Raw genomic sequence first — 23,501 nt, 5'->3', positions numbered from 1 at the left:
ACACAGTATCAATACAGTTTGGCAATGTGTTGAAACGCTTCATGACGCCTCATCTACCCATCACTACAAATATAATTTATCAGAAATTGCTTCAGTAAATGTAACAGTAAATTTATCAAGTTACTACCCATCTTCTGATTACAAAATACAATATCCCGCCCCAGATTTTGAGAAGCATTGAACAAGGATGTGTCAAACCTTAAACCTAAATAAATTGGACCTTACTACTACAATACTACGATGTCTGAACTGTGTTTATTCTCTACCCACTCTTCAAAGTAATGTCTCATGCTTGTTTGTGTAGCACATGTGGCCTGGCTGAGGAACTGGAGGAGAGTAAAGAACAGAAGACAAATCTTCCAAAGTCTGCCTGTGGGAGTGTAAGTGCATTATGATTGTGTGTGCGTGTGCGTGCGCATAGAAACAATGACTTATCATATCAGTGTTGTATTATGCTTGTCATCTTGTCAAATCAAGGATATTTGCTCGAAAGTGATGCTAAATGGGCAGTACAATTCTAAATTGCTGTGAGAGAGAGAGAGAGAGAGAGAGAGAGAGAGAGAGAGAGAGAGAGAGAGAGAGAGAGAGAGAGAGAGAGAGAGAGAGAGAGAGAGAGAGAGAGAGAGAGAGAGAGAGAGAGAGAGAGAGAGAGAGAGAGAGAGAGAGAGAGAGAGAGAGAGAGCGAGAGAGAGCGCGAGAGAGAGCGCGAGAGAGAGCGCGAGAGAGAGCGCGAGAGAGAGCGCGAGAGAGAGAGAGAGAGAGAGAGAGCGAGCGCGAGAGAGAGCGAGCGCGAGAGAGAGCGAGCGCGAGAGAGAGCGAGCGCGAGAGAGAGAGAGCGCGAGAGAGAGAGAGCGCGAGAGAGAGAGAGCGCGAGAGAGCGAGAGAGCGAGAGAGCGAGAGAGCGAGAGAGATTACTGTCATTTGAACGGCAAGTGACGCGAGGCAGTTGTTTACATAAAAGATAAAGGATTTGATCACAAGATGACGAAGGCCCCCACGTACTACCGGCATCATTAGCTGCTTTGTTTGTAAGTGACACGGAGGACAAAGAGTTTGAAGGATTTATTGATTTGGAGTGACACGGAAGGTCTGAAAAACTATTATGGCTTTTACGCACGCCCAGTCCTTCTCGACGGGAGCTCTCTTTCACTTCCGTGGATGGAAGTCGGGGGCCGGTGCTCGGCCAGGTGGCTGTCCGGGGACGGTGGATGGGGTTCAGACATGGCTTTTACGCTCGCCCGGTCATACTCTACGGAGCTTTTTTTCACCTCCGTGCCTGGAAGTTCAGTAGTTGTTGGCTCGTTGAACTCTTGTTTTGTTAAATAAAGAGCCGTTTCCCGGTACTTTGTTAACGCTACAATATAGTTATATACTAGATCTGTGCAGCGCACGCGCGTGGCGTGGTTGACATAAAGGAGAGGAATTTGATTGATGGATTTGATGATTTGGAGTGACACAGATGGTTTGATAATATTGTTGTTATATAAACCCACGTCTTTCCTCGTACTTTGTTCACGCTCCAATGTAGTTATATACTAGATCTGTGCAGCGCGCGTGTGCGGCGTTGTTGACATGAAGGAGGAAGAATTTGATCAATGGATTTAATGATTTGGAGTGACACAGATGGTTTCATCATATTGTTGTTATATAAACCCACGTCTGTCCTGGTACTTTAACGCTACAATATAGTTATATACAAGATCTCTGCAGCGCACGCGCAGCGTTGTTGACATAAAGAACGAGGAATTTGATCGATGGATTTCATGATTTGGAGTGACACAGATGGTTTGATAATATTGTTGTAATATGATAGTTATTTGAAATATACTTTATATATCGTTATATGGGTCTGTGGAATATTTAGAAGTGCAACTTACAACGGGCCCGACGTCAGCATATGCGGCGCATACGCCGCATTGTTTACATAAAGCACGATCGATGGATTTAATTAATTGGAGTGACATAACACTTGATAAACGTGTTATTTATGTAATACTTATTTGAATAACTCTGTTACGTCAGGCCCGTTCTCAGCTCCTCGTTTGTGTATATGTCATGTTAGCATACCGTATCGTTGCTGGTTCATGTCTGTTTTTGGTGTTGGATTTTGACAAATAAATTTGCCCTAAAAGTGCGACTTATACTCCGGCGCAACTTATATATGTTTTTTTTTCACTTTATTGTGCATTTTATGGCTGGTGTGACTTATACTCCGGAGCGACTTATAGTCCGAAAATTAGGGGAATCACCCATCAATTCCGCAAAAGATTCGCTGAATGATGCCACTATGACTCAGTCAAGGCTCATTGATTGCTTATGGGGTTAATAATCTCCTTTATTGACCTTTATTGTCGCCAATGGAATCATAACAAATGGAATGTTATTTAAATAAAATACCAACAGTTAGAGGAAAGAAAAGAAAATACAACTTGTAGACAAAACAACCGACTATACTTATCAGCTGAAAGAAAACAGAGAGAAGCACAGTAAGATGGAGAGTGTGTGAAAGGGGACGGGAATGAATGAATGAATATATTTTTTTTTAAATGTAAACTATGCATCAATCAATCAAATGAAGAAAAATAAGGTGAAAGTCACTCAAAACTATGACTTTGTAAAAATGCTAGGTATAAACAGAATACAATATACTGCACAAAGTGGGCAGAGTTTACTTGTCTAAAAAGGAGTGGGAAGAAGTAAGATGTATTTAATTCCACACCCTACTCAATTTAAGACAAAAATAACATTACAATCTTTAGTTACCTGTAACAGAGTTGTTACTTTACCTATTATTGTCTGTAACTTTCACATAAGTCAAAGTCAAAGTCCGCTTTATTGTCAATTCCTTCACATGCCAGGCACACAGAGATCGAAATTACGTTTCCCACCATCCCACGGTGACTAGACAGTACACAACACTCACATCAAATAGCACAAAGAGTAAAAACGAACAGACAAGAGCAACGAATAAGTAATAAGCAAATAACCCAAATAATAAACAATAAATAAATAGACAAATAAGAGTAGCAAATGGAGCAAGCGCGCTAATAGCAGACAGCCAGATCATAGCGCAAAAGAACAGGACGTCATGTAGCAGAGGGTGGAGGGAATTCAGGATCCGGACAGCTTGGAGCACGAAGCTGTCCCTGAGTCTGGTGGTGCGGGAGCGCAGGCATCTGTATCTCTTCCTAGAGGGCAGAAGTACAAACAAAGAGTGAGCGGGGTGACTCTCATCACACGCAATCGCAGCCGCTTTGCGGGTGAGACGGGAGGCGTAAACTTCCTTCAGGGAGGGGAGTGGAGCCCCGACGATTTTACTCGCAGTGGTCACTATGCGCTGCAGGGCCTTCATGTTGTACTCAGAGCAGCCACCACCCCACACAGCGATGCAGCTGGAGAGGATGCTCTCAATGGTGCCACGGTAGAATGTGATCATGACGGCGGGAGGAGCACTTGCCCGCCTGAGTTTCCGCAGAAAGTACAGGCGGCGCTGAGCCTTCTTCGCCAGCGACGCAGTGTTGGTGGTCCAGGAGAGGTCCTCACTGATGTGCACCCCCAGGAATCTGGTGCTAGTCACTCTCTCCACCACAGCTCTGTCGACGGTCAGCGGCAGATGGTGGGCGTGACCCTTCCGGAAGTCAATGATAATCTCCTTGGTCTTGTTGACGTTCAGCAGAAGGTTGTTGTCCCTGCACCAAGCGGCCAAAAGGTCGACCTCCGATCTGCAGTGAGTCTCGTCGCCACCGGTGATCAGACCCACCACAGTCGTGTCGTCGGCATATTTCAGCACGTAGTTGCTGCTGTAGGTCGCAGTGCAGTCATGCGTCAGCAGGGTGAAGAGCAGCAGACTGAGCACGCAGCCTTGAGGGGCCCCCGTGCTCAGCGTGATGCTGCCGGAGACACTGACGCCCACACGCACTACTTGAGGCCTCTGACAGAGGAAGTCCAGTAGCCAGTTGCAAAGGGAGGTACTGAGGCCCAGCTTGTCAAGTTTGCAAATGAGACGCTGTGGAACAATGGTGTTGAATGCAGAACTGAAGTCCACAAACAGCAATCTCACATACGAGTCCCTGTTCTCCAGGTGGGTGAGGGCTGAGTGGAGGGCAGAGCAGATGGCATCCTCAGAGGACCGATTGGGTCGGAAGGCAAACTGGAAGGGGTCCACGGTGGGGGGAAGAACAGATCTGACGTGCGCCAAGACAAGCCTCTCAAAGCACTTCATGACGATGGGGGTCAGCGCCACAGGGCGGTAGTCATTGAAGCAGGAGGGAACAGGATTTTTCGGCACAGGTATGATGGTGGCAGCCTTGAAGCAAGACGGGACGATGGCCCGCCGCAGGGAAATGTTAAGGATGTCCGTGAAGACATCCATCAGCTCCTCAGCGCAGTCCTTCAGCGCCCGTCCCGGGATGTTGTCCGGGCCCGCCGCCTTACGGGTGTTGATAGCAGCAAGCGTCCTCCTCACGCTAACGGCAGAAAGGCACAGAGGATGCTCGTCCGGATGGGGAGGGGTCTTCAGCGGGCAAGTGGCGTTCTGAGCGTCGAAGCGAGCAAAGAAGCGGTTCAGTTCGTTGAGCAGAGGGACATCGCCCTCACAGCTCTGCGGCGCGGGCTTGTAGTCCGTGATTGTCTGTATGCCTCGCCACAGGCTCCGAGCATCCTTTTTGTCTTTGAAGTGAGCAGTAATCTTGGAAGAGAACGCCTTTTTCGCATCCTTGATGCCCCGGGACACTTTCGCCCTTGCTGATCTCACGCTCGCTGCATCCCCAGCCCTGTAGGCTTTGTCTCTGGCCCTCAGGAGCCCAAGGATAGCCCCTGTCAGCCATGGCTTCCAGTTAGCCCGAGTGACGACGTACTTTGTGAGGGTCACATCATCAATGCACTTAGCGATGTAAGAGGTCACAGAGTCAGCATACTCCTCAATGTCCGTCCGATTGTCGCAAGTGGCTGCCTGCTTAAACATTTCCCTGTCTGTAGTGCCAAAGCAGTCCCGAAGAGCATCAGAGGCCCCCTCAGGCCACACCCAACACGTTTGCGAACCGGCCTGAAAGTTCTCACTCTCTGTCTGAACGCGGGGGTAAGCAGAACGGTGACGTGGTCAGAAAGTCCGATGTTGGGGAGGGGGGTGGCCTTGAAAGCTCATTTATGTGCAGTGTAGACCAAGTCCAGGAATCTGCCACCACGCGTTGGAAAAGTAACATGCTGGTGAAGCTTTGGAAAGACAGACTTCAGGTCAGCATGATTAAAATCACCAGCAAAGATGATGAGACCGTCAGGGTGCGCCGTCTGCTGATCACTGACAGCCCGATACAGTTCATTAAGGGCCGTGATCCTGTCACTTCCAACGTTGGAAGGCGGGATGTAGACCGCGACAAGCAGAATCGCAGTAAACTCCCTTGGTAGGTAAAAAGGACGGCACTTAACGATCACAAACTCCGCCAGTGGCGAGCAGTGCCTGCATACCACTACAGAGTCCCGGCACCATTTGTCGCGGATGTAGACACACGCGATTTCCCTCCTTCTTCAATTGCCCGGTCCGCTCGAAAGCACGCCAGCCGCTCCAGTTGCACAGCAGAGTCCGGAATGTTGACATTCAGCCAAGTTTCAGTGAACACGAGCACGCAGCAGTTGCTCACTGCCCGGTTCGTGGATCTCAGCAGACGAATGTAATCCATCTTGTTGTCCAGCGACCGGACATTCGCCAGAAGAATGGAAGGCACGGCCGGGCGAGTTGGGTTCGCCGCTAGCCTGGGCCCGACGCCTCCCCGCTTTCCCCTCTTCTGCCTCCTCGCACACCGTTTCCGACGCTGCTTGTCCGGGGAAAGAGTAGCAGACGAGTCCGGCGATGATTCAGGCCGGAGCAGTCCCAGTGACTTTAATGTCCCCGTATCAAAGTCTGAAACGCCGCAAAACTTGCTTTCGCCGATGTCGAGCAGAACCTGCCTGCTGTACTTGTAGCGCAACATGGTACGATCAGACAAACACATAAAACTGTCTGACAAACACTTATTAAATGAACAAAACACTGATCGGTTGGGACGGAGAGAGGCCGCTGATAAAAATGCAATCAAACTATGCAATTTCAATGCGGTTATAGTGTCAATTCTTTAAAGGTTTAAATGGATGGTTCACCCTCCTCAGTGGAGTCCCGGCATCCCTATTAGTAATATTCAACCAGATTCATTTTTGGTTGACTGTTCTGCGCTGAAGGCAAAAAATGTGGGTTAGGTGGCTGATAGTATGTATGACCAGCATTATTTTGGGATTCCCCATATGTCAATACTGGTAGTGTTCTTGGTGGGGGCAGTGCCGGGATTGTCTGTTGAAATAATGGCAGTGAACTAGCCTGTGATATAAATCTAGGACAGTTTCGAGCTATGTGTCCATACTGATTACACACCTAAAATTGGTAGTTTTGATATGGATTGTAAGATACATAAAATTGATTCCTGTTTGAAGTTTTACCTCTGCCTTTCTCTGCCTCTCGTACTTCTTCCTTCATAACTCTACAACTACATTCTCCATTGTTCTCCCATGTGCTTACACTCTACATCACCTCTCTATGAGCCAGCAAGAGCAACTCAGCCAACAAGTGGTCAGAGTTAACCACTATAATGCTCTGCAGACTTGATTTTAAGTGACGAGGTGACCGGGAGTCTTATCTAGTAGATATGGGTCGATAATATCTACCCATAAATAAAAATAAGTCGATGAGAATACTCATTGACGGGATCCTGCGTCACTAATGTCAATGACGAGTATTCTCGTTGCTGGCATACAAAGACTTAAGTTTGTCAGTAAAGGTACCACTGTTGTCAGTATGTCAACATATCATATTCATTGCTGTAAATTTCTTGCAATAAATCCATACTGTAATGCCTTTCATAGCAAATTTAGACAATACATTACGTCAATCAAGTTCGTTAGAGGTGCGTCTGTATTACAGAAACAAGTTGAGTAAAGGTACCACTGTTGTCAGTATGTCAAAATATCACATTCATTGCTGTAAATTTCTTGCACTAAATCCATACTGTAATGCCTTTCATAGCAAATTTAGACAATACATTACGTCAATCAAGTTCGTTAGAGGTTCGTCTGTATTACAGAAACATGTTGAGTATCTTGTTATATTATATAGTTACTTCCAAAATGTAATATACTAATACTTTTGTCATGCGTTACACCCAGTACTGAGTGTCACACCTTTGTGAGAGATAAAAAGTGTTATGGCTCTCTTTCAGTGTTACCTTGGTGATGCATTCCGATGTGCCAGCTGTCCATACCTGGGAATGCCAGCATTCAAGCCAGGGGAGAAGATTTTGTTGGAAAACAGCACACTAACAGATGCTTGAAACTCCAAATTACATACGTTCAACTCTGTGCCTCACTATCATTCCAGTGATTCACAACATCCCACTCCTGCCAACCACTTATTTCTTTTCTAACAAATAATTGTTGAGTGGCCCAGGTTTGTTGCCACCAAACACCATGCCAAAAATAAACTTCAATGTCACAGTATCATTTGATAATTTTCTCATTATAACATGCTGTATTACTCATTAAAATGTAAGCTTGGCTTCCGCATTTGGAAGAACAAAACAAAGCATTTCTTCTAGTGAAGGTCGCTGGCATAGCAAGGTATGCATCTAAAAAGTACTTGGCTTTGTTTTGTTTTAATAATATAATAGAAGTGTAATTACATAGTCGCTGCTAATGAACTTCAGTAGGAGTTGGTGTGTGACGTGGTGTGTGATATTGCACTTGTTTTGTTTTCTTGGTGTGGCAGCAATAGACTTTCACCTAAGGAAGGACGAGTCAAAGTTCTGTCCATTCATTTGGGCAAATTATGTTGAGTTGTGTTGACGAGCTATAAATTACCAAAAGGGAAAATGTCAGTACTGACGTAACGCCCACCTCTGCTGCTTATATTCCTTTAATGATTAATACACTTCAGAGTCGACACAACAGCCAATTTATTCTTTGTGAACTAATACATAATTGTAAAAGGTTTTTAATTCAACCATATCAATGAGGCTTGTAATTGAAGTCCATCTTGATGTCTCCTGAACTGGGCTCAAAGATAAAATTGTAAAACAAAGCAGTCATTGGCAGAATTTTCCCATCCCGATCTGAAGAAATATACTCCTTGTTTACTATGGCGACTCCACTCACAGTGGCCCTGCAACAGGTGACACTCAACAGTTAAATTTTCCAACATACAGTGATGGAAAAATAACAGTCCCTCCTTATGACTTCAGTTTAATGTTAATTTTAAATGCCTTGTAAAATCAAATAAATCAAAGAAAACAAAAACAGCTCATGACAATTGAATTTAAAAGCTGATAGAGAATTTTTCTGAAGAATTTCTTGACAATGATAGAAATCACTTAGTATTTACATTAGTAGCCTGGCAATGTATTGCTAAAACAGGTGCTTTTAGCCATTCTGTTTTTTTGTGTCAGTCGCTTGATAACACTGTTTGTGACACCAGACATCAAAATGAACAAGAAATTAAAGAATAAGTAGTGGTCCGTGGACTTTTTTTTTCCCCCCAACGGCTATATATTAAGCGCATAGTCAAAAAATAAACCTGCAACATACCTCTTTTACTGATTGGTTCAGTTAAGCCCACGCTTACTGAAATGTCCCGGGTTAGGTGGTACTCCAACCACATTGCTACACCATGGCAGTTGCCATTTCTGGAAGAGAATGATGATTACCAGGAACTTTATTTTTTTCAAGGAATTACTTCTCATCCACAAAGAAAGGAAAATTTTGGTGAACTTTTACTTGATGGGGGAAAACTATGGACATTTTCCATGGAAATTAAGGAATTCATTAGTCAATAAACAGAAATGAACTGTTTCTTTTACTTACTAACAAGTGATCTAGAACCGATCTCAGCTGACTTTGGGGAGCATATGAAAATGCCATACAAAAGGCTTTGATATTCTAATGCAGACCTCACATACAACACCAAAGTCTAAGTCTGCTTTATTGTCAATTGCGTCACATGCCAAGACACACAAAGAGATCAAAATTGCGTTTCCCACTATCCCACGGTGACAAGACATATTACAAAACATCCAAGAAAACAACACAAAAAATAAGAACAAGAAGGCAGCCAACGTGGCCCAAAAGGTCAGGACGTTATGCAGCCAAGGGGAGAGAGAGTTCAGGATCCTAACAGCCTGGAGTATGAAGCTGTTGGTGAGTCTGGTGGTGCGGGAGCGCAGGCTTCTGTACCTCTTCCCAGAGAGCAGCAGGTAAAACAAACTGTGAGTGGGGTAACTCATATCACACACAATCATGGCCGGTGAGACGGGAGGTGTAAATGTCCTTCAGGCAGGGGAGTGAAGCACCAATAATCCTACCAGCTGTGTTCACTATGCACTGCAGGGCATCATGTATCCAGTGCAGCTACCACCCCACACAGCGATACAACTGGAGAGGACGTTCTCAATGGTGCCACGGTAGAATGTGGTCATGATGGCTGGTGGAGCACCTGCTTGCCTGAGTTTCCGCAGGAAGTACAGGCGGCGCTGAGCTTTCTTCGCCAGTGATGTAGTTGGTTGTCCAGGAGAGGTCTTCACTGAAGTGCACCCTCAGGAATCTGGTGCTGCTCACTCTCTCCACCACAGCACAGTCGATGGTCAGTGGCAGGTGTTGGGTGTGACCTTTCCAGAAGTCAACAACAATCTCCTTGGTCTTGCTGACTTTCAGCAGGAGGTTGTTGTCCCTGCACCACGTGACCAGAAGGTCGACCTCCGACCTGTATTGAGTCTCATCGCCCTTGGTGATGAGACCCACCAGAGTCGTGTCGTCAGCAAATTTCAGCAGGCGGTTGTTGCTGTAGGTTGCAGTGCAGTCATGCGTCAGCAGGGTGAAGAGCAGCAGACTGAGCACGCAGCCTTGGGGCCCACGTGCTCAGCGTGATTCTGCTTGAGATATTGTCGCCATTATGTGCCACCTGAGGCCTCCTTTTTAAACATTTTAAGGTGTAAGCGTGTCATGGCTCCACTCTGCTCTTGCCGTGGTAACCGACTGACGCGCCCCCGCAGCCCAGCGCAAGGGCATTGCACAAGACTTATAATTTATCTTTAAACACTTCATTATACTTTTAAATACTTTATTGTATCTTGAAATACTTTTTAAATACCTTGCAATGCCCTTCTGCTTTGATGACGCACAACACGAGCTCGCTGACCGGCTTGTCAGCTTGCCTCGTAGTCCTTCTCTGCCGGCATTCCAGCCCTCCATGTTTCCCTTAAACTTTCCCCAAATAAAGAGCTGGTGTTGCAATCGGTTGTTTTGCCTCGTTTGTGACAACTAAACGAAGCGCGAATCAGAGATGCTGCTGATTCTGATGACACAAACAAAGGAGTGGATACATAGCAGGAGATTACGATAAAGCCTGGTTGGAGCTGCTCTGACAGCTCGAAGCCAATCATCGGCCAGGATACAGATCAACATGTTCCCATTGGTCTTCTACCGGCCAATAGTGTGCTGTAAAGTCATATGGGCAGACAAAGCCCCGCATTCCACTGTTCCACGGCCAGGACGAAAGCCACACTGGTCCTCCTGAATCCGAGGCTCGACCTCCCGACGGATCCTCTCCAGCACCCCTGAATAGACCTTACCAGGGAGGCTGAGGAGTGTCATGTATTGGCTGGGAAGTACCAGAGCCCTGTAATTGGAACACGTCTTAAAGAAGGGAACCAGCACCCCAGTCTGCCAATCCAGAGGCACCGTCCCCGATGTCCACGCAATGCTGTCGAGGCGTGTCAGCCATGACAGCCCCGCAACATCCAGAGCCTTTAAGAACTCCGGGCAGATCTCATCCACCCCCGGGCCTTGCCACTGAGGAGTTTTTTAACTACCTCAGTGACTTCGACCCCAGAGATTGGAGAGTCCGCCTCAGAGTCTTCAGGCCCTGCTTCCACAATGGAAGGTGTGTCGGTGGAATTGAGGTCTTCGAAGTATTCTCCCCAACGACTCACGTCCCGCGTCGAGGTCAGCAGCACGCCATCTCCACTGCAAACAGTGTTGACTGTGCACTGAGCATTGAAGTCACCCAGTAGATGACTTCTACTGAGTAGAACAATGGAGTCCCCAGCAGGAGCGCTCTCCAGCACTTCCTCGAGGGACCGCAAGAAGGGTGGGTACTCTGAGCTGCTGTTTGGTGCATAGACACAAACAACAGTCAGGACCTGTTCCCCCACCCGAAGGCAGAGGGAGCCGGTGAACCCCAATGTACAGGCGCCGAGCCGGGGGGCAATAAGTATGCCCAAACCTGCTCGACGCCTTTCACCGTGGGCAACTCCAGAGTGGAAGAAAGTATAGCTCGAGAGGGCTTGTACCAGAGCCCAAACTATGTGTGGAGGCAGGTCCGACTATATCTAGTCGCAACTTTTCTGCCTCACACACCAGCTCGGGCTCCTTCCCAGCCAAAGAGGTGACATTCCATGTCCCTACAGCCAGCCTCTGCAGCCGGGGATCGGACCACCAAGGCCCCCGCCTTTGGCCGCCGCCCAGCTCACTTTGCACCCGACCCCTTTGGCCCCACCCACAGGTGGTGAGCCCATGGGAAGGGGGACCCACGTTTTCTGTGGGCGAAGGCCAGGCCACCAGGTGCTCGCCTTAGGAGCCCCACCTCCAGGCCTGGCTCCAGAAGGGGGCCCCCGGTGACCCGCGTCCGGGCGAGGGAAAACTAGGTCCATTTGTCTTTTTCATCATGAGGGGTCTTCTGAGCCGTGCTTTGTCTGGCCCCTCACCTAGGACCCTTTTGCCATGGGTGACCCTACCAGGGGCATGAAGCCCCAGACAACATGGCTCCTAGGATCATAGGGGCACGCAAACCCCTCCACCACCATAAAGTGACAACTCACGGAGGGGATTATCTGAACCGCTTATCCTCAACTCACAGCAGATTAAGGGCTGAAGGTGGGTCACACACTGAACTGAACACATAGACAACCATTCACCCTTACACCTATGGACAATTTGGAGTGGTCAATCGACCTATCATGAATGTCGGGAATGTGGGAGGTAACCAGAGCACTCGGAGGAAACCAACGCAGGCACGGGGAGAACATGCAAACACCTAGGAAGGCCGGAGCTGAAATCAAACCCTGCACCTCTCATCTGTGAAGCGACATGCTAACGAGTGCAGTACTCTGAAATGCCCAATCAGATACAATTTGCAAGCTGGAAATTGTAAGTATACTGAATGTTTATATAAGATTTATATTAATGCTTAGAATTTCAATTTATGTTGAATCAATATTATATTCTTAATTTTAATATTGAATAGGCAAAAATATCTATACTGTATCTTGCTTTGGGTTAAAAGGCGCCGACTCAATTGCGGGGCCTATTTTTTATTTCATGCACACATAGGGCGCACCGCATTAAAGGGCGCATGCATGCTATGACTTACGGTAAACAAAAATAAAACGTCACAGGAGCAAGATAGTGAGTTTGGTTGTACTTTATTCTACTGTTAAACCATGTACTCTTCTGTACTCACATTATTGTTAATCGATATTTATATGCAAATCCGTCTAAGTCCAAATCAAACATGCAGCCATGCAGCCCCCACACTGTGGAACTCCCTCCCCGACCACCTAAGAGCACCCCAATCCACTGACTCTTTCAAAACCGGACTTAAAACTCACCTCTTTACTTTGGCATTTCTGTAATTCCTGTTTTTATATCCTGGTCGTCCAGTTGTTTTATACTTGTCCTTGCTTTTTATTCTTGTTTTTACTTGCCATGTAGCACTTTGAGATTCCTCCGAATATAAAGTGCGTTATAAATATAATTTATTATTTGTTATTAAACAGTTGGGCAAATTCGCCATTAAACATGCCAAGTTTGTTGTCACGTTGCTCTTCTCCAATTATCCTGGCTATCCAGAAAGCTCTAATTGTGCCTCATAAGCATGTCTCGTCTCTGCCATTTTAGAGGGTCCTAATGCTGTTTTTTTTCCACAAACGATAGTATTTATTTATCAATGGCAGTGGAGGTATGTACTCCTCTACACGTTGCGTCTAGTCCTCTGATTGTTTTTTTTTTTGCCCCGATCTACATTAAACACAATGTCCTCTGATTGATTCATCGGGTCTTCATATTACCCCTGTATAATACGTAAGCCACACAAAAGATGCACCTTATTAAAAGGTGCACCTTGAGAAAATTGAAGGCTTTTAAGTATGTCTTATGGTGCGGAAAATACAGTACTCATTAGTATCGGCTGGTATTTAACACAGTGATAAAATATCCAGCTGTATTGCCCAACTTTATTTTCCAACATACTCGTCATGCTTGAGCGGTAACTGTTGAACTTAAGTTTGTGCTTCAATTTATTTTGAACAAACACTAAGACTCAGAGCGTTGTCAGTATTATTTTGCAAAAAATCTTCCTTTAACATCGTCTGTCATTGGTTTAATAGAAGTGTTATTACACGCATTATTGGTTACTTGGTATCGGTGATTACTGTGGAGTTGAGAACTCAAACATATGGGGTGGGAAAAAATGTGGTAGCGAAGATCCTTAATTGTAAAAATAAAATGTTTCATTTTACCTGCATCATTTCATCCAAAGGCGCGACATCAAATCTCTCACATGTAACACAGAGCACGTATCCTCCATAAATCCTATCAAACAAGTAAAATGACATAACACCATCATTATGTGGCACTTTAAATATCGATTCTCATACAGTGTCACACTAATGTGAGCACAGCCAACCTCCACATCGCTGCGGTTTGGTTTCATGTGTGGCTGCGAATCTCCCTTTGTATTTATTGATGATGTGACATCATAGAGGTCCTCTTCACCATAGGCAACATGACCTTTTCAAGTATTATGACACATTCAAATTGATCCATGATACCTGATAAGCAATATATATAGCTCCAACATGCCCATGCCCATTCATCTATTTTGTGTACAGCTTGTCCCCACAGGGGTCGCGGGGGTGCTGGAGCCGATCCCAGCATTCATTGGGCAGTAGGTGGGGGACACGCTGAACTCCTTGCCAGCCAATTGCAGGGCACACAGACGAAAAACCAGCTGCACTCACTTTCACACCTACAGGCAATTTGGAGTGCTCAATCAGCCTACCAAGCATGGGCACACAGACAAACAACCGTCTGCACTCACTTTCACGCCTACAGGCAATTTGGAGTGCTCAATCAGCCTACCAAGCATGTTTTTCGGATGTGGGAGGAAACCCACGCAGGCACAGGGAGAACATGCAAACTCAACACAGGGAAGGCCGGAGGTGGGATCAAATCCACATACTCTGAACTGTGGAGCGAACCAGTGCCCCACCATACCGCCCCAGGCTCATATCATGGTGTAAAAAAAAAAAAAAAACATTGAATCTTATTCCGGATCTGCTCACTGTTTCATAATCCAAAATAACTTCCATCTGCTGTTTCTCTCATGCTTCTTCTTCTGCCCTGTATTGCTGTTACCGGCAGTGCGAACCACTGCTGTCATTGGCAGCAATTGTGTCTCATTCACTCACACATGTTCTTCAAAGAGACTGTGCAATGAACCCATCCATCTATTTTCTGTACCGCTTGTCCCCACGGGGTCGTAGACGTGCTGGAGCCTATCCCAGCAGTCATCGGGCAGTAGGCAGGGGAAGGACACTCTGAACACTGTTCATATGCATAGTTTTTTTTCTCCACATTCTCAATTTTACAAATGACTAATTAAGATAAAAGTATACAAAACTGAGACTATGACCAACTTTCATACTGTACCTGGAACTCTACAACCACCATGGCAGAGCAGGGCAAGATCGTGGCATTGGGTCGAAGAAGGCCCGCAAGGATGGTGCGGCAGTACCAAAAGTACAAAGAGTGCCATGGCAGCAGGCTTGTGCAGAAGTATGGTTCACCTATAAGCAGTGAGATCTGCAGCGAAGAGAGGTTAACTTCAGTGTAATTTATATAACGTAATTTTCGGACTGTAAGTCGCTCCGGTCATCTTCGTCATCCCGTGATCGAATTTTTGTCCTTTATGTAAACAACCGCCGCGCCGCTGACGTCACTTGAAATTCAAATTACAGTAATCCCTTGCTACATTGCGGTTCGTTTATCGCGGTTTTCCCTTTGTTTTTCTGGGGGAAAATCTGTGAAAAAATTCTCATAAGTCGCCCCTCCCACCCCCACCCAAACTAAGAAAAAAACGCGACTTATAGTCCGAAAATTACGGTACTTACATTTTGCTTTCAGACAGTAGAAAGTTAAGAACATTGGGCGCATGAATCTTCTTAAAATGTCATTCATTTCTCTGGCGAGATAGGTCGGTTCTCATCAAAGTTGGTTCCCAGGGTGGCCGAGCTCCTGTCTAGACAAATGGAGCATGTGGAGCCACAGGCAACATAAAAAACTAAATAAACAAACATTGAGGGAAAGAGGACATGAGGTGGAAAAGATATTCAAATTTAAAGAGGGTCTTTCATGACAATTGTCTTGTTGGCTACTCATAAAAGAATGAGAACTCCGCTTCTTGCCACCTTGGTTTGGGAGTCATTGGTCCATTATGAATAATTTGGCATGCTCAAGGTCTTTGTGGAGAAAAAAAGGACAATCCAAGAGAATTTATTAAAAATGTATGATTCTGCAGAGGGCTTACACAACCTTGGCTATGAATTACAATACATTCAAATACTCCGTGGTTCACAGATGAAACACGTTCGCTTAAACAATTAAGTAGAAAGCATAAGCGCAAATGGCGTTTAACCAAACTTGAGGTTTTCCATCAGGCATGGCGTGACAGCCTCCTGAAATATAAAGATGCGCTTATCTTAGCAAAAACTCGTTATATTTCGCAGGTCATTAATCTCAATAAGAACAATCCTAAATACCTATTTGATACGGTGGCAAAGCTAACACTACGCCAGCCAACCCCCGATAGCTCCTTTCACTCGGCTGACGAGTTCATGAAATTTTTTGCTCGGAAGATTGAATCCATTAGGGATGAGATCAAGATGACCATTCCGATCACTCAGTCGGGACCGCCGATTACCGGCGCCGATGATCATGCGATAACCCTTTCAAATTTTAAAAGCGTGTCCCTCGAAAGGCTTACACAATTAGTTAGTGCGGCTAAACAAACAACATGTTTACTTGACCCGCTTCCAACCAACTACTTAAAGAATTATTTCAAATCTTAGGACCGTTCGTTCTAAATATAATTAATCTGTCTATCTCCTCTGGGATAGTGCCTACAGCCTTTAAAACCGCTATCATTAAACCGCTACTTAAGCGACCAAATCTTGACCCGGACTGTCTCAGTAACTATAGGCCAGTTTCAAATCTCCCATTCATAGCAAAACTGCTTGAAAAAGTAGTGGCGCAGCAGCTTATTGATTACATGGTCGCTAATAATCGATATGAATCTTTTCAGTCTGGGTTTAGAGCTAATCATTCCACTGAGACAGCACTTGCTAAAGTGACTAATGATCTCCTCTTAGCTATGGATTCAAATACTTCATCGGTATTGTTACTACTCGATCTTAGTGCTGCCTTTGACACTGTTGACTTCAATATTTTATTAGAGCGTCTTAAAGGTTGTGTTGGTATTTCGGGGTCAGCACTAGGCTGGTTTCATTCGTATCTATCAGACAGGACGCACCGAGTGGTCCATGGCAATGCGTCCTCTGAGCTCTATAAAGTTACGTGTGGTGTCCCACAGGGATCGGTACTAGGACCAATTCTATTTAATATTTATATGACTCCGCTTGGGAACATAATACGTAAATATAATATTAGTTTTCAATGTTATGCGGATGACACCCAATTATATATCCCATTATCAATGACAGATCCGCGGGACTGTTGTAATCTTGAGGCATGCCTTGCAGAGATCAAGCAATGGATGTCTCTCAACTTCCTTCGTCTGAACCCAGATAAAACTGAGATGTTGATAATTGGTCCAGCTCGTTATCAACATTTATTTAAGGAAACCGCTATAACTCTAGATAGCCGTACTATCACTCAGAGTGATACTGTAACTAATCTCGGGGTAATATTTGACCAAACGCTCTCCTTTCAAAAGCATATTAAAAATATAACCAGAATAGCATTTTTTCACCTTCGTAATATTGCTAAGATTCGCCCAATCCTCTCGACCGGTGATGCCGAAATTATTATACATGCATTTATCACGTCGCGCCTGGACTACTGTAATGCATTATTCTCTGGTCTTCCCAAGTCCAGCATCAAAAGTCTACAGTTAGTACAAAATGCTGCTGCAAGGCTGCTCTCACGGACAAGAAAATTTGATCACATTACCCCAATATTAGCCAATTTACATTGGCTCCCGGTCCATTTAAGATGTGACTTCAAGGTTCTTCTATTAACCTATAAATCATTGCATGGCTTAGCGCCTTCATATCTCGTCGACTTAGTTGTTCCTTATGTTCCGTCTCGTAACCTTCGTTCGCAAAACGCTAGTTTTTTAGTGACACCGAGGGCCAAGAAAATGTCTGCAGGGGCTAGAGCATTTTCCATTCGGGCTCCAGAGCTCTGGAATGCCCTGCCAATGGATATTAGAACTGCTACCTCAGTAGAAACATTTAAGACACGTTTAAAGACGTATTTCTATGATGTGGCCTTTAATTAACCTCTTCCCGACCCCACTTCCCCCACCCCTCCCCGGCTGGGGAGGTGGTTAGGTGACACCCAAGCTGACGATGGCTATCTAGATTCTCGTGGACCAATTCAGCATGAGGGAACTGCAGTGGAATACCCTCCTGGAGGACACTGCCAGGACAATCGAATGCACCTCCGACAGCTCTTGGCTTTGGCCTGGACATCCACTTTTTGATTTCCATATTATGTATTTTATGTGCCCTCTTTGCATCCATTGCAGCCTGGTGATCCTGAAAGGGGGATCCTTCCATCTGTGGTCCCTTCTCAAGGTTTCTCATTTTTCCCCTGGTAGGGGTTTTTGAGTTTTTCCTTGCCCTTTTGGGAGCCTAAGATCAGGGGATGCTTTGAGAATTATTGTCAATTGATTGTCTATGTGAAGCCCTTTGAGACTGCTTGTGATTTAGGGCTATACAAATAAACTTGACTTGACTTGACTTGACTTGAATAAGGTAATATGTCATGCCTACCTCTGACCTCGATTCTGGGATAAGCTGCTTTCGCCAGATAAAAGAAACTGTTAAAATACAGAAGTGAAATAGCAGCATTTCCTGTCTTTTGAGAGAAAGATAAAACATGTCTAATGATGAGAAACTTACCTCGTCTGTTTTCTGTTCACGCCTCATGATTGACGTAGAAAAATTATAATGAATAAATAAATAACTGTGAAAAACAAAAATAAATAAAGTTTAAAAGGCCTTCCTTAACTCATCTTTAAAATTTGGTTGTAAAATCAGAAATCAAAAAATTTTAAATGTTAAAGTCTCCCATTAACTCGTCTATAAGTTAGTTTAGAAAATTTAAAAGTTTCAAAAGATAGAAATTTAAAAAGTTACAAATTTTAAGTTAAATCTTCAAAAAGTTAAAGATTTTACAAGTTAAAAACTTAAATCAAGTTAAGGGAAGGCTTTTTGAAAGCTAATTAAAAAATTTCAAGTTTTAAAAAGTTACATCGAGTTGAGGAAAGGCTTTTAGAAATTTTTAAAAGCCTTGGCCTTCACCTCAACTCAAATTGAGTCAACACCAACCCCCAATCCTCATTCCATCTCAACATACAGGCCCATCCTCAATTTACCACCACAGACATGACAACTCTCCTTGCCTTTACTCATGATACTTTTTAATCACAGTTTCATGTGTGGCTTTACTCACTGTCTGTTTTCATTTATCACTGATGATTTACTTGGGACCATTTAATGGCAGATTCAACATTTCACATTTATGTTGTTCCAGTTTGAAATTCACATAATTCAACACATTCAAATCACATTGGGAACCTTCCCAAACTTACCAAATTCAAAAATTTAACGTTTTCACTTTTAAAATTTACACAAAATTTCATTTTTCACCTCTAATTTCTACATTTTTCAACCGATTCAACCCATTCCAACTTTCAACTGTTCATCTTTTGCCTACTACATATTCCACAACTTCCCACTTACCAAAAATTCCACATTTTCAAATTGAAATCCAACCAAATTCTCCAAAATTTCGTTTTTTTACTCTGATTTCTATATTTATCAACCAATTAAACCCACTCCAACTTTCAATAGTTCTTCTTCAATAGTACTTTCAATGCCTACCCATTCCACAACTTCCCACTTCTCAAAAAATTCGTTTTTCTACTCTAATTTCAACATTTTTCAAACAATTCACCCTATTCTAACTTTCAATAGTTCATCTTTTGCCTACCCATTCCACAACTTTCCACTTACCAAAAATTCAAATTTGAAATTCAACCAAATTCTTCTACATTTCGGTTTTCTACTCTAATTTCTACATTTCTCTACCGATTCAACCCATTCCAACTTTCAACTCTTCGTCTTTTGCCTACCTATTCCACAACTTCCCACTTCCCAAAAATTCCAAACTTTCAAATTTGAAATTGTTAGGATACGGATTTTAGCTATTGATCTGACTCCAAATTACGATCAACACTTAACACAAGTTTCTATGTCCTAATCCACACACTGGCGCACCTAACAATTTTGCGAGTTCGTTCTGTCAAAGAGAAGACCAGTAGATCAATCAGACCAAATTTACCAAATGTTTATTCCTAACAAAGCGCACTAATACAGGCCTGGGTCCCGGGTCCCTCACACTAAAACTCGTGCGTTTTTGTGACCACCAAAAGACGACACATTCTTCTGGGTTGCCCAGTTTTAAAGAAACACAATATGAATATTAAAGCATGCAAAATATTGTGTGATGATTGGTCGATGGTCATCTCCTCCCCGTCGAGGTGTCATCACTGTGGTCAGGGGGTTGGTTGTTTTCCTCTCGAAGCCCAACCACCTGGACGTGGTATTGTTCTTTGTTCTCGTTCCTCACCGACCTTGAGGTGTTATCGTCCGGTACTCCCTTCGTTCCGTACCGTCCCGTACTCCCTTCCTGGGCCTGTTCCATAACTCTTAGAAGAAAACAAGTTCATGCAGTGTGCCTACACATTCTTCACCCCCCACCAATCCACACAAGCACTCCAATACTAGATATTATATTGATATGATTATATGTTTCACACAACCTTAAAAAATATGTTTGCTAACCGCTGAAAGCACATTTCCCTTTAAAATTCAATCAAATTCTCCAAAATTTCGTTTTTCCCTTCCATTTTCAAAAATGTTGCAACTAATTCAATCCGTTCCATTTTTAAACATCATTCTGCAGCATTCCCCAAGTATTTCTTCAACTTCTTCACCTTCACACGGAATTTTCTTGTTATTCTACTTATTCTGCCCACTTTTTTGACACTTAACTACATCCACATACTTCAACTGATTCACTCCGTTCCACTTTTCACTTATTCCAAATATTCATGACACCGTCGCTTACATTTGTTTCCATTCAAAAGATTTTCCGTTTTCACAAAATTCACAAATTTCCGGCAGAATTTTCCCCATTCATTCTTAATGGCAGATTCAACATTTCACATTTATGTTGTTCCAGTTTGAAATTCACATAATTCAAATCACATTGGGGACATTCCCAAACTTGCCAAATTAAAAAAATCACATTTTCACGTTTAAAATTTGCACAAGATTTCACAAAATTTCGTTTTTCATTTCTAATTTCTACATACTTCAACCGATTCAACTTGTTCCAACTTTCAACTGTTCATCTTCTGCCTACCTATTCCACACTCTCCCACTTACCAAAAATTCCACATTTTCAATTTGGAAATTCACACCAAATTTTCCACAAATTTCGTTATACCCTTCTTTCTAAAATTTTCAACCGATTCAACCCATTCCAACTTTCAATCATTCATCTCTTGCCTACCTATTCCACAACTTCCCACTTACAAAAAATTCCAAACTTTCAAATTTGAAATTCAACCAAATTCTCCAAAATCTTGTTTTTCTACTCTAATTTCTACATTTTTCAACCCATTCCAACTTTATTCACTTTGTTCACCTTATGCTTACCATATTCACCCCCTTCACCTCCACTTCCACTATGCTTACACAATTCAACCCTTGAACCCCCACTTCCAGTGTCGCGGCCATCTTGGATTGACCCTGAAGTGCCCCAATGAACCCAGAATGAATTGGAAGTGCTCCAAATCAAACCGGAAGTGACACAAAATAAACCAGACGTGACCCGTTAACTGGAGTGACCCCTAATAAACCGGAAGTGACCTCAGGTAAACCAGAAGTGCCCCTAATCAAACCGGAAGTGACCCAAATAAACTGGAAGTGACCTTTTAAACCGGAAGTTACCCCAAATAAACCAGAAGTGACCCAAATAAAGCGGAAGTTACCTTATTTCAACAAGTGGCTAGTGCTAGAGTGTCTGCCCTGAGACTGGAAGGTTGTGGGTTCAAACCCCAGCCGGGTCATACCAAAGACTATAAAAATGGGACCCATTGCCTCCCCTCTTAGCATTCAGCATTAAGGGTTTCAAGTCACCAAAAATTCTGAATTTTACATTTTGAAATTCACGCTAAATTATTCTAAATTTCGTTTTTCAACTCTAATTTCTACATTTTTCCACCGATTCAACTGTTCCAAATTTCAACTGTTCATCATTTTCCTAACTATTCCACAACTTCCCACTTACCAAAAATTAAACATTCTCAATTTTGAAATTCACCACCAATTCTCATAAAAATTTTGTTTTACACTCTATTTTCTACATTTCTCAAGTAATTCAACTCGTTTCAACATCATTTGGCAGCATTCCCCAAGAAGTTATTCAAAGTCTTCGCCTTCACATGCAGTTTCTCCAGAAATTGCATTTCCTAGTTATTTGATATATTTTATTTCGTGTAGAAACTTGTAAATGTTTTTATCGTTACAGTTCAGTAGTTGTTGGCTCGGTGAACTCTTGTTTTGTTAAATAAAGAGCCGTTTACCAAACCCACGTCTTTCCTGGTCCTACAATATAGTTATATACTAGATCTCTGCAGCGCACGCGCAGCGTTGTTGACATAAAGGACGAGGAATTTGATTGATGGATTTAATTATTAGGAGTGATACAGATGGTTTGATAATATTGTTGTAATATGAGTTATTTGATATATACTTTATATATCGTTATATGGGTCTGTGAAATAATTAGAAATTCAACTCACGACGTCAGCGGCGCATACGCGCACGCACTGTTAACAAAGAACGATCGATTTAATTAATTGGGGTGACACAGATGGTTTGATAAACGTGTTATTTATGTAATAATTATTTGAATAACTGTGAATGTTACGTCAGGCCCGTTCTCAGCTCCTCGTTTGTGTACATGTCACGTTAGCATACCATATCGTTTTGCCTGTTGTTGCTGGTTCATGTCTGTTCTTGGTGTTGGATTTTGACAAATAAATTTGCCCCAAAAGTGCGACTTGTACTCCGGAGCAACTTATATATAGTTTCTGTCACTTTATTGTGCATTTTATGGCTGGTGCGACATACTCCGGAGCAAATTTTCGTCAGAAAAATACGGTAATACTAATCCATATAGTTAGATATATAACTATATCATATATATATATATATATATACTAGATATATATGTCTCTCTCTCTCTATATATATATCTATCTATCTATCTATATATATATATTTAATTCTCAACGGATTTACATGGCTCACGGAAATACTTTAGAGGGGTAAAAAAATCACGGAAATTCTCATCCCTGCAAACTGAAACTGAACCATGGGTATGGTGAACTGTTACACCCCGAGAATGCAGTCCATTACATCATTTATAAATGTGCTATTTATTTAACTAAACACCCGAATCAGGATTTCTTGCCTTTATGAGATACTCTCACAGCAGTTTAGAATTGCACTGGCCATTACTAAATTCTTCATAGTTAAGACCAGACCAGACGTTTGCAACAGAATAGTAATTTACCACATTAACAATGTATAGAGTGTATTCCTGATTAGTTTAATGGTTTCGTCATTGAAAATAAATGTGTGTGTGTGCGTGTGTTTGTGAGAGAGAGCGAGAGAAAGAGAGGATATACCTTTGTATCCAGAAAAATATCTCAACTTTTGTATTGCAAAGCTCCAGCTAGCCCCTGACAGATCACTGCATGGACATCAACGTTGACAAGTACTAGGTCAATCGGAGAAGGGAGCTAGACACAACAATTTTAATTTTTTTGTCACAAAGGGGCATAGCCACCAACCATTGAACCTTGATATTTCGAGCTGACCCTTTAATTAGTAATGTGACTTGACATTGACCTTGTGAATCTCTCACGTTCTCAAAAACATTGTTTCCAACATGTAATTTTTAACAGAAATAATACAATCCAATACATTTAATCATTCTTTAATCTTCCAAACAGCTGCAGCAGCAACAAAACACAATGACAGTGAAAACAG

General features: G+C 43.3%; 1 protein-coding gene and 1 long non-coding RNA gene across 4 annotated transcripts in view; one reads left to right on the top strand and one right to left on the bottom strand.

The window, feature by feature from the left end:
- The window catches only part of ciapin1 (cytokine induced apoptosis inhibitor 1), a 50,729-nt gene extending 42,201 nt beyond the window's left edge, over positions 1-8,528 (top strand). For 2 of the 3 annotated variants that reach the window (XM_085915017.1, XM_085915018.1), the window contains exons 8-9: positions 305-380; positions 7,242-8,528. In XM_085915017.1, coding sequence (XP_085771143.1) covers positions 305-380; positions 7,242-7,352 — 187 coding nt within the window. In that variant the 3' untranslated portion in view covers positions 7,353-8,528. The remainder of the gene's footprint in view (positions 1-304; positions 381-7,241) is intronic. The other variant, XM_085915019.1, reaches the window with a different exon arrangement.
- On the bottom strand, positions 7,542-13,909 carry LOC147056146 (uncharacterized). Its single transcript, XR_015066480.1, has 3 exons — positions 13,587-13,909; positions 8,602-8,699; positions 7,542-8,179 (listed from the first exon to the last, which is right to left on the bottom strand). It is a non-coding gene; the product is annotated as an uncharacterized LOC147056146 (long non-coding RNA).
- Positions 13,910-23,501: the final 9,592 nt, after the last annotated feature.

Source organism: Syngnathus leptorhynchus, chromosome 6 (genome assembly GCF_054491065.1).
Source record: "Syngnathus leptorhynchus isolate UIUO chromosome 6, UIUO_Slep, whole genome shotgun sequence".
NCBI classification, from domain to species: domain Eukaryota; kingdom Metazoa; phylum Chordata; class Actinopteri; order Syngnathiformes; family Syngnathidae; genus Syngnathus; species Syngnathus leptorhynchus.
The sequence above is the reverse complement of the archived record's forward strand: the minus strand, read 5'-3'. Positions and strand labels throughout refer to the sequence as shown.